Source organism: Sus scrofa, chromosome 8, assembly GCF_054392235.1.
Source record: "Sus scrofa isolate SSC_HxYL_T2T_F1_AM1 chromosome 8, Sscrofa_HxYL_maternal_Yorkshire_Landrace_v2.0, whole genome shotgun sequence".
Taxonomy (NCBI): Eukaryota; Metazoa; Chordata; class Mammalia; order Artiodactyla; family Suidae; genus Sus; species Sus scrofa.
In genome coordinates this window covers 32,610,413-32,622,712 of record NC_139390.1, presented here as the reverse complement: position 1 = coordinate 32,622,712, position 12,300 = coordinate 32,610,413, and the positions used below count along the sequence as shown (strand labels likewise).

Below are 12,300 nucleotides of genomic sequence, written 5' to 3'. Positions count from 1 at the left end.
GCTGTCTGGCTAATGCACACAGCATTTGTTTTTGCAGCGGAATCAGTGCTGTAAAATCCTGGAGCGGCATGCTTCCATCTTCTGCTACCTTGAAGGGAAATTCCTGCTCTGAAAGGGAGCTGTCTTTCTGGGGCAAAAAGTTGGAAGAAAAAAAAAAAAAAAAAGAGCAATGAAAAATATGCAAAATGCTTTTCCTGATGCCTCAGAAGAATCCAGGCATGCTCTCGCTCTCGGCCAGCTCTTGGCGCTGGGGGAGCTGAAAGCACTTGTGGCTGACCCACATGTTCAGAGCAGTGAGAACAATGGCTGTCTTTGACAGCCTGTGATTATAAATTCTTTCCAGCGCAAGCAGCACATACTAAAACACTGAAACTCCAGCAGAAGAAAGGTCAGTCAAAGCCATCCTCACCCTCGTATTATAATAAAAGCCTTGTTCCCGCCAGTGTCTTAGCATTAATTATGAGAGTCCGAGCTGACGAAAACAGAAATAACTCCAGTCACTCAAAGATAAACCTCAATTTAATCTCCCCCAGACTTGCTTAAAATCAAAGCTGTGAACGACATCGGCAAAGACGGGAATGTCCCACTGCAGCTTTCCTGGGATGCTCAGGCAGGTCCCTTCCACATTCCCAGTAAAAAGGACAAATAAGTAAATATTCTCCGTGTTTGCAACTTTGGAAACTGGCTAACCTGACTCTTATGCCCACCGGAGCCAATGCCTTCGTAGGAAGTGCCTTTGCTGGCTGCTTCTATCAATGCTAACCAGATCCTCTGACACACTCCCCAGCTTGGGCAGAGGCAGGGGGAGGCGGGGTGGACTTCAGGGGGACAGAGTAGCTGTAATTCACAAGGCACAGGCAGGTCTCGTATCAGGAAAAGGGAGTGGGAGAGGGGAAGGGCAGGGTTGAGAGACGCGCCCCGTCGCTGCCACACTGAGGACCTGATTAGTGACCCTAAGGAATGGGTGTCAAATGGTCTGGGGGAGTCCATGACCCCCAGAGGAAGGCAGAAATTCCAGTTATGGAAATGAAGGTAGTTTATTTGTAGGTCAAAAGGTAACCAGAACTTGTACAAAAGCCAGGCCTGACTAGCTGGAAAAGGAAGAACTCATGACTAACTGAAAAGTATACATCTAAGTTGGATATGGTTTTGTATTTAGTTTCTTTGGAAATGCAAGTAATTATCTTGGATTATTTATCCATCGAGAATAGGCCAAATGGCTAATGTTATTGAACCCTTAGTATATGTCTAGGGCTTTGCCTGATGCTTTCTGCATGCTCTATTATTTAATCCGCACAACGCACTCCTCAATGACATGGTTAGCATTGTCCTCATTTTGTAGAAAAGTAAGAATCAGAGAGGTTGAGTAACTTGCCTGATGTCACACAGTAATCAGCAAAAATGTGCTTCCAACCCAGGACTCTCTCTGCAAATACCAAATGGTAAAAGCTGACAATGTCTGATCAACGTTGGTGTCGTTACAGTTGTCACCATCAGCATCACCTCTTTCACCTGCCAGATGCTTGCTGCTTCCATACTTTGTGGATGACCGAACCTGGATCATATCCCCTCACTAAACACTGTTTATGCCTAGATCACCAAACTATATGTGTTGCGAAACAGTGGCATTTAGAGTAGGTTAAAAGCATGGTCTCAGAAGCTCAATTGACAGTTTAAGTCCTGGCTCCACCCTCTGTCAGCTGTCTGACCTTGGGCAAGTTATTTTGCTTTGCCTGGTTTCAGGTTTCTCATCTGTAAAATGGAGCTCATAATATTTATCTCATAGGACTGCTCTGCTGGGACGGTTAAATATATTACTATATGGAAAGCATTCTGAAAAACGCCTTGACACATAAATGCTCAAAAAATGTTAGCTATGTTATAATCACTAATTTGTATTCACTGGGCATGTACGTGTCAATATACAAATCATATAAAATTTATAAACGTAGTTAAGGACACAATCTTATATATACACTGCAATTCTTCTATCTCCTTCTCCATTTATAATTCATAACGAGATGCCTTGGGCCCAAATTCATGGGGTGGGCAGACACTCAGGAAGCTGAACCACTGGTCAGATCTAGAAATGACACAATTTTGCAAGCTGCTTGGCCTAGCATTACAAAACTGGGTTTTCCAAGAACATAATGACAGGAAAGCTTCCCCGACACCCAAAGGGCTTCCCCACCCTTCCCGACAATCCACAGAACAGAAAGGGAAAAAGAGAAAGTCAACATGCTTCTTGGAGCTTCAGCTGCTTTCTTACAAGAAGCTCCAAGAAGCATGTTCTTATGGGAAAGAAAAACAGAAAGGCCGTCTGTTGTAGAAAGCTAAGAATAAAACCTTGGATTGAGTGAGAGCTGGAAGCTCAAGGGCAGGGCCACTTTGACAAGTGAAAACCAGGCCACCTGTGGCCATCCTTGGCCAAGCTGGCCCCTTAGAAACCTCAGGGTGACGCAGGAGGCTAGCTCTTCAGCCAGAAATAAAAATGTGGCATCAGCAGGAGGAATAATTGTACCTATGGTATATGGAAGTTCCCGGGCTAGGGGTCCAATTGGAGCTACTGCTGCCTCTCTACAGCACAGCCACAGCAATGGGGGATCTGAGCCTCGTCTGTGATCTACACCACAGCTCACAGCAATGCCGGATCCTTGAACCCACTGAGCAAGACCAGGGATAGAACCTGCATCCTCATGGATACTAGTTGGGTTCTTAACTCTCTGACCCACACAGGAAGTCCTAAATGCTCCTTTCTTGGGGTCTGTTACATCATCTCCGCAGGCCCAGTAGGGGCATCCTGTCTTCTACAGAGAACACTCCAGGGAGAAGGGGTAAGCCTCAGATCTCTCCATCGTGCTAACTGCCGGTTGTTCTCATAAAAGTGTGCTGATGAATGGGGTGAGAACTACCAGCTTCCACAGTATTTTTGGACCATTTCACTCAGCTGTCCTCTTCTCATCCTCCTTTGGCAGAGATAATGAGAACCAGTTAGGGCTGGTGAACGACTTACGGTATCTGAGAAACTCCAGATGCCTCTGTTTTACACGCACCATTTTCCGCTTCCTTTGTGATTTATAAGGTGGCTAAATCCTATTCTGGAGTGTTTTAGGTTCTCCTTTTCCAGCCTGGTGATCCAGGTCCACCCACCACACTCTGGTTGGGGAAGCTATTCACCCCATAGGTACCGACTGAGCATCTTCTATGTGGCACAATATGCGCATCTTCTATGTGCCGGGGACACAATGTTAGGCAAATTCTATTAATACCCGTCCTCCGGGGCCTTATGCTCTAGCAGGGAAAACAAAAATCAAACAGAATCACTGATAGATGAAACAAAGTTGGATGGCAAGTGTCACGAAAAAGAAAGTAAGTTAAGGGAAGAGAAATTTGATGGTTTGCTGCTGTTCTAGGCCAAGGTCTTGGACTTGTTTGCCCATCAAGCTCTCTGCTCTGTATCTCCTTATTCTGGTGATAGCCTTCACAGTCTGAAACAGTAGTGGCTTAGGCCAATCATGGTAGCCCCTGTCCCTGGTCATACTGACTGGTTCAGGAAGAGGACCCACACTGGACCAGAGAATACCCTAGGTGTTCTACGGCTGGGGCCAGGGAGGAGAATTCCTTTGCCTTTCTGGGCCAGGAGCTAGACACAGGTAATCCTGAGCATGCTGTTGGCCATGGTCTCTGCGATGAGGGAACATGTGCCTATTGGAGGAAAGGATGAATTCAAGGAGAAACTAGGGGAGATGACCAAAAAAAAAAAAAAAAAAGGAAGAGAGAGCGAGAAAAAAGAAGAACCTAGAGTGTTGACTTTGTAGTTCCAGACCCTGAGATCTCTAGGGCACCCCTAGTCTGCATGATTCTCCCTTTAATCTCACTATTCTTTTTTTTTTTTTTTTTTTTTTTTCGGTCTTTTTGTCTTTTAGGTTCACACCCGGAGCATATGGAGGTTCCCAGGCTAGGGGGTCCAACCACAGCTGTAGCCGCATGTCACAGCCACAGCAACACAGGATCCAAGCCACATCTATGACCTACACCACAGCTCAAGGCAACGCTGGATCCTTAACCTGCTGATTGAGGCCAGGGATTGAACCCGCATGTGTCCTCATGGATGCTAGTCAGGTTCACTAACCACTGAGCCATGATAGGAACTCCTAATCTCACTATTCTCGAAGTGATTCCCTTTGGTTCATCTTAAGTGTCCCATCCTTTGGGAGCCTTTCTCTGACATATCCAGGGCCCGTGAAAGGTCACTGTTGCTATGCTGGCAGAGACCTTTTCTTGTCTGTAGCAATAGCAACCTGCTATGAACATCTACTGTGTGTCAAATGTTTATGTTAAGGGCTCTACATGTGTTACTTGCAATATAGAACTTAACAAGTTGTACCATAGTTAATCATCTCTATGCACATTTCTACCACTAGAAAAAATGAATATGAAACAATTTCTGGCCAACCTCCTTTGTGAAAGAGAAACTTTTCGTTTCAAATTTATTTCAGCTTGTACATGTGCAGAAGAGGTTCCAGTTGTCCCTCAATATTTGTTCTCCATTTCTTCTCTGGTGAAAATACAGTTTTTAGATGAAATAAAGTCTCCTTTTCCCACGTGTTTCCTTGCAGCTAGGTATGGCTATGTGACCAAGTTCAGGTCAACAGGATGTGAGCAGAGGTGTAATGCATGACTTCCCAGAAGTGTGTTTAAAAGGAAGGCATAGATCTCTCTTCTCCTCATCTCTCCTCTCTCCTGGCTCATAGATGGATGTGATGGCTAAAGCTTGTGCAGCCATCTTGGACCAGCAGGTAAGAGGCCATGAGTTGAGGATGGTGTCATAAAAAGACAGAAGGAGCTTGGGCCCCTTATGATCAAAGAACCCCTACACCAGCTCTGATTACTCATGTCCAGACCTATGCATGTGAGGCTGACATAAAACTCTATGTTATTTAAGACCTCCATAGAGTTTTCTGCATTTTCCAGCCAAACTCAAACCTAATTGATAAAATGAGATAATATACACTCTAGATAAATCTAATATTTCAGGCATTGGATAGACCTGTGAAGTTCAGGTCAATTATTTTCTACTTTATATAGGGATATGGGGGCACCACAGCTGGCCATTTTTAATTGTCATGCCTTGTCCAGTGATACTAACTACTCCCTCGTGTCCTATGATGTTGTCTATATTCATTAAAAAGGTAATATCTGTTTACAACAACACATCATTTCAAGGCATTTGGTAATAACTAACTATCTCAATAGAAAGGGAAGTTAAGAGATCTGCAGAGACCAATAGCTGTTCAGCTGACAGGAGCTGGAATAGTGGTAAGACATCAATAATGAGAAGAAATCAGATTCCAAGAGAATCCAGTGGAAAATCTTAGGCAGAGCTTCTAAACAGTTTACAAAAGATAATCCATCTAAACATTTGGATTTCACAAATCCAGACCAAAACTCACCTTTGTCTTTTCCCTAAGCATCCTTAACTCTATTAAGCTAGATGAAAAATAAAAGGACAAATAAGAGTTAAGAGTAAGAAATGACGTATTGTATTTGATTGAGTGGTGTGTTTATTTTGTTTTTAAAGGAATTTAGCTTAAAGGACTTTGTTTATATGTGTTATGACCAATATAAAAACTTTGTCCATTTATACATACATGAGCCAGCCTGGTTCTAGCCAAATGCAAAGAACTATTAGAACGATTAGTTTCAAGGGAAAAAATAAATCATTAGAAAGTTGGAGCAAATTCTTGCTGTCAGTATTAAAAGAAAAACTGTAAAGTACATAATGTCTCTCAATGAAGTCTCATTAGTGCATTTAGTTTGCATGTTAGAGAAGAGAGAGAACAAGGCCTTAATTATCTGCTGCAATATGGGTCTTATCCAAAACCCATGGATGCTACTGATTACAAATGGGTCTTACCTATTCATGAAGGCTTGTTGGGTGGTACTGTTCCTGAGTTATACTATATCTTAGTACTTTGGGTGAGTTAATGTACACTGCTGGGTCTTTTTTTTTTTTTTTTTTTTTTGCAGTTCCCAGGCTAGGGGTCAAATCGGAGCTACAGAGGCTGGCCTACACCACAGCCATGTAGGATCCAAGCCTCGTCTGCAACCTACACCACAGCTCTTGGCAACTCTGGATTCTTAACCCACTGAGCGAGGCCAGGGACTGAACCCACATCCTCATGGATCCTAGTTGGGTTCGTTAACTACTGAGCCACGAAAGGAACTCCCATATGCTGCTGAATCTTAAGAAGGAACACAGAGGTAACCCCCCACAAAATACTCCACTGATTCTTGGACAAACTCATAATTAAATAAACAAAGCTCTGGCTGTTGTAAAACAGGATTTCCAAATTTCCAGGTCATCCAAATACAATGATTGTAAAAGGCACATCTTAGAAGAGAATGCTTCTAATTTTTCAGAGCCCATCCAGAGTGGATGCCCAGGCAAGAACTTGGCTGGCATTACCTCACCCACACCAAGGCCCTGACGGGGAAACAAAATGACCTTTAGGATACAAGTGCAGAGCAAGTCTTCATTTTTGTATAATATGGTATTGTTTAATTCAGGCATTATTCCCCCAAGAAAATAAGCCCTGAATTCTTTGGCCTCTAAAGCCATATACTGACAGAATGAATTTGCTCTTTTAGAATTCAAGTTGCATAGAGCTCAGGTCTCCCATTCTCAAAAGGTAATAAAAGTTCAGGTAGGCGTGCCTGCATGAGGCAAAGACAATATCCGTAAGGCAAGAGGTGGTTTCCTTGACCACATGACATCTTTGGTCTGTGCAATTTTACCACGTGGAACTGTAGTCCTCTTTAAAACCATCAAATGTGTCGTTTTCCCGCCTTGTCAAAACCTCATGGGATGAAGGAGAAAAGCCATTACCTTTCTCATCTGAGCCAGCAAGCCTTCGAACTCCTTCAGGTCCAGTGTCGTCCCGCTATAAGATGCAGAGCTATTTGCTGCTTTGCCCAGCCAGTAAATGGTTACTAGGACCTGTGAAACAGAACCACACACAAAGAATTACTTTTAAACTAAGGAATCAGCAATGTCCCCCTAACAGGAAAGCAGGAGAAGAGAAGGTGCAGTATTAATTTACGAAAACCACCATCCATGAGGTATTCATTCCAAGTAAAATAATTTGAATAAGAACCCAATGCTGCATCAGTCCACACAAACACAATTCAGTAGTTAAAATAAGACTCTAGTTTTATGGAAAATTTGGTTGTAAGAATATGCTCTATAAGACAACAAGAAGGAAAAATAGGTCCTTCAAAATTATGTTCTTCGTGAAGGTTTCATAACCAGGAAGCAAAATTTCTTGGAGACCCTAGAGTCGCCACCCAGACAAACAATGAAACAGGTTGTCAATTTCCCATGTGAGAGGGGTGCTTTTCTTTCTTTTCTTTTCTTTCTTTCTTTCTTTTTTTTTTTTTTGTCTTTTGTCTTTGAGGGCTGCACCTGTAGCATATGAGGTTCCCAGGCTAGAGGTCGAATTGGAGCTATAGCTGTCGAATTGACAGCCTACACCATAACCACAGCAACCTGGGATCCGAGCCACATCTGGGACCTACACCATAGCTCATGGCAACGTCAGATCCTTAACCTGCTGAGCGAGGTCAGGGATTGAACCCGCATCCTCATGGATCCTAGTCGGGTTTGTTAACCACTGAGCCACGATGGGAACTCCAAGAGGTGCTTTTAAAGGCCCATAATTTCTACTTGGGGGGCACGGAGGTTCTGTTAAGACCAATGGCAAACATTTTTCAAAGGAGTGATAAAAGTTGATTAGTGATTTCCAGCATAAGATCAACACAATGTGTCTAATCAGAAGGCAGCAACATAATGAAACGTGCCATGTGCAGATACCTAGCTTTGGGGTACAGTTAGATTCCCAGTTGTCTGAGTGCGAAACTGTTAGCTTGGACAATGCTACTGCCAATGAACACTCGTGGATGTTTAAGAATGTTTATGAATATTCACAGGTCTGAAGCTACAGTCCTAAGTTAATTTTGCTCTGTCTTTCCAAAGAAACCATCCAAAAAAGCAAATGTTCTTTACATTGACTTTCCCATAAAACCCAGCAGGGCTCAGCTGAAGATGAGATCCTTAAAACTGAATCATTACTTTGTTTTCACACTTGGTCTTCTTGCTTCAACAAAGCCCAGAAGTATTTATGGTACCTCGCTTTACTGGCTAGGCCAGAAAAATCTTCGGACAATGTGATACGTGTACTTTGCTCCTAGATGGTAACAGGCCCAAAATACGCTTGTGAGCATTGTTGCTGCGATGCCATTTGGTTGTCTACCTCAGTGGGAAAATGCTGCTTCAGGAATCTTTCAAAACTTCCAGAAATTCTTTTTTAACTGATTGCTTACAAATAAATTGCCACAGTACAGACAATTGCATATGTCAGGATACAAACTAGAGGCATAAAATAACTCATGGTTGCCAAAAGTATGAGGCTGTCTTGCAATGTGTAATAGAATGGAAGGTAAAACTCGTGTTGTATATATATGTATTTTTTTTCTTGGCTACCTGTGGCATGAGGAAGTTCCCAGGTCAGGGACTGAACCTGTGCTATAGCAGCAATCCAAGCCACTGCAGTGATAATGCCACATCTTTAACCCACTACATCATGAAGGAATTCCATTGTGTTGTGTTTTAATTATGGGTTTTCTGTTTAAAACTGTATGATGAAAAATGGCATTTGGAGTTCCCAACGTGGCTCAGTGGAAGCAAATCTGACCAGCATCCATGAGGACGCAGGTTCCATCCCTGGCCTTGCTCAGTGGGTTAAGGATCCAGCGTTGCCATGAACTGTGGTGTAGGCCAGCAGCTGTAGCTCTGATTTGACCCCTAGCCTGGGAACCTCCATATGCTTCGGATACGGTCCTAAAAAAAAAAAAAAAAAAAAAAAAAAAGGCATTTATCCCTGGTTTTATAGAGGAAGAAAGCGGAAATAAGAATGAGAATGTCAATCAAATATAATCGCACTCTGGGCTTTTTTTTTTTTTTGAAATTTTTATAAAAGGGGAGGGTCAAAGCCAATTAAAAAATTTTATATAGAGAAAGCCACTTCTTAATTTCTTCAATCTGAACTTAAAATAAAAGAGTACTAACATAGTTGCACTTGGAAAATAATATCTAACTCTAAAAAGTTGATTTTGGAAAGTACTAACAAAAATTCATAAGATTAATAGGAAAAAAATCCACAAAAGATGCAGGCCCACAATTGTACACTACTTCTATGATGCTAATCTTTTCCACCAAACAATTTGCCCAACTGCTTAATTTAATAATCCCGTCTGTGCCTACCAATGGCAGAGAACTAATGCTCCTGCTGAGACAGATCATTTTGGGTTTAAGAAACCAAACTGCAAATAGAGTGCAAGCTTTCATTTGTTTATTTCTGGGTGGAACCCTTATCTAAATAAAGAGGACCCCTCCCTCAACCTGCCATTTTTATTTCTATCACAATCATTAATTATTCTATCAGAGGCACATATACTTGTTTTCTAAGGAAGAGTCTTTCTAGCAAGACCAAAAAGCTACTTGATGGTACTTTCTAAATACTCATATGATGAAATACCAAGAGGCATTGTACTTACGAGCTAAATTTTACACTTGAACCATCAAAGTTAGAAGGAAAAAAGTTTGGAAAGTGAAGTTAAACACTTACGTTTTTCAGCTTCCTACTATAATCAAGGCTCCTATTTAAGGAAAAGGAAAAGAAAATATGATTAGTATAGCAGTTTCTTCACTGTGATCTTCCCTTCCAAGCCTCTAAGATGTACTCGAAAGCTAACAAATATAATGAAGTCAGTAGAATATATTATTTTTAAGGTCAATGATGAGTGATTTCGGGTAGTAAATAATATCATTTAGAAAACAAAATACAGAAGGGTAAGGTAGGATTAAACCTCCATAGTACACCATGGAAAGATGAATGCTCTATAACATCTGGAAAATGAAGAATTCCATTTAAAACTAGGACTGTTTATATTTGTATTCTCAAAGCTTAACTGTTAAAGTAAAATTCTGCCTTGGTTATATATCACTGTCAAATTGAAATCTGACTGCACTTCCAAAGTCTTCTTTATACAAGTAATTTTAACAAGGTCTGAAACCTTACTTAATTAAGTAGACCTGAAAATATATGTAGAAGAGGCATACTATCCAAATATTTATTCTTTTCTGCTCTGGACATAAATTAGTGTTGAAAATTAGCCATAAGCAGAAAAAATATGCATGCTATGCTCAAATATACACACATGCATTCTTAAATATACATAAATGTTTATTCTCAAACTATAAACAAAAAAAGCTACTTGATGGTACTTTCTAAATACTCATTCAGTGAAATACCAAAATTTCTCCCAAATTATTCCAAAGTTTATTCAACAGGTCAACAAATAAATACTAGGAAAACAAATGATACATTTCTTTTTTTCCACAAAACTTCAGTGGGAGGGGGGAGGCAGAATATAATTCTTTTACGTAAACTAGTCAAGAATTCTTTCAGATATTTAGGTCCCATCTACTTTATTGCTGCATATTCTCACCCAAAGTACATACCAACGAATAGGTGCACAATTTCAAGCCAATTAAGATTTGACAGGAATAGGAGTTCCTGTCATGGTGCAGTGGTTAACGAATCTGAGTAGGAACCATGAGGTTTTGGGTTCGATCCCCGGCCTCACTCATTGGGTTAAGGATCTGGCATTGCCGTGAGCTATGGTGTAGGTCACAGACACGGCTCAGATCTGGCCTTGCTGTAGCTGTGGTATAGGCCGGCGGCTACAGCTCCGATTAGACCCCTAGCCTGGAAACATCCACATGCTGGGTGCTGCCCTAGAAAAGACAAAACGATATAAAAAAAAAATTTGACAGAAGGGGAGAATAAAACAGTATATATTAAGGAGATTAAACCATTAACAGAGACTTAGGTTGAAAGACCCAGTGGTCCAATTTGAATTTGACTAAGCATGTTTTCATATTTCACCCCTATTCACAGAAAGAATAACATGTCATTGATCTGCTTAGATACTTGCTATAATTTTTAAAAGTTTAACAACAACCGCAAGAATAACAGATGAAAACAAACAAAAAGCTCTGAAAGATATGACTTTTTTTTTTTTTTTTTTTTTTTTTTGTCATTTTAGGGCAGCACTTGAGGCATATGGAGGTTCCCAGGCTAGGGTTCAGATCGGAGCTGCAGCTGCTGGCCTAAACCACAGCCACAGGAACGGCCAGATCCAAGCCGAGTCTGCAGCCTACACCACAGCTCGTGGCAACACCAGATCCTTAACTCACTGAGTGAGGCCAGGGATCGAACCCACAACCTCGTGGTTCCTAGATGGATTCGTTTCCATTGTGCCACAACGGGAACTCCAGATATGAAATTTTTGTGAATAACAACTTAAGAACAGGGAACATAAAACTTTTTTTTTTTTTTTGCATTGACAACAAACATTTTTTTGACTAAAATTATGATCCAGTTCTAAAAAAATCATGCTTGGCACATAGCAGGAGCTCACAGAGTATCTGTTAAATGATTTCCACGTAACAACCACTTATGTGAAAATGCTTCCAAAATTGTCAGAGACATCCTCAGAACAATTCAAAGGCTTTCCTCATTTTCATCCGATTGCTAAGATTCCCTGGAATGCTATTTGCTGCATGCCTTTCTGGACTATGCTTTCATTTCCCTTCAAGGTTGTCTGGCACCCATTACAGGTAAAGTTCACGAAATTACACACTCAGTAATCATTTGCAGGTTTTCCCTCCTTTCTCTCTCTCTCTTTCTTTCTTTCTTTTTTCCTTTATAGTCTACTCAAGTTACTTCTCCAAAAAAAAAGAAGAAAAAAAAAAGTAACAAAAATTACCCACAATGAAAGCTACTCTAAAGAGTATTTTTTAAAGAGACAATTTCAGAACGGCATCAATAATGTCCTCTTTGGTAGCCACTCCCAGACCTTATGCTTATGCTATTAATTGGTATCCAGGGTGTTTTATTCATCTCCGCTAATGCTCGGCTCAGCTTTCAGAGGGGAAAGGAGAAAAACATAGCCGTTCTCCTTTCATTTACCACAGCTATGAAATCTGTGTATGTTACGAAGTCGCCTGGACAGTATCAGATGAAACCAGTGTTACTTAACGGAAAAGTTGTGAAGCAGATAGCTCATTCCATGCCCCCATCCTCCGTGATATCAGAAAAGATTTTCTAAGTACCACAAATGAGTTTATGGCATAATTTTAAATATAAAATTCTTTATGTTCTTCTACATATTCAT

General features: G+C 41.1%; 1 protein-coding gene across 50 annotated transcripts in view; it reads right to left on the bottom strand.

Moving 5' to 3' along the window:
* LIMCH1 (LIM and calponin homology domains 1) overlaps nt 1–12,300 on the bottom strand; it is a 357,562-nt gene that overhangs the window by 91,270 nt on the left and 253,992 nt on the right. For all 50 annotated transcript variants that reach the window (XM_084971777.1, XM_084971782.1, XM_084971778.1 and 47 more), the window contains 2 exons: nt 9,687–9,717; nt 6,890–7,000 (listed from right to left, as the gene is read on the bottom strand). In XM_084971777.1, the coding sequence (XP_084827903.1) occupies nt 6,890–7,000; nt 9,687–9,717 (142 nt within the window). The remainder of the gene's footprint in view (nt 1–6,889; nt 7,001–9,686; nt 9,718–12,300) is intronic.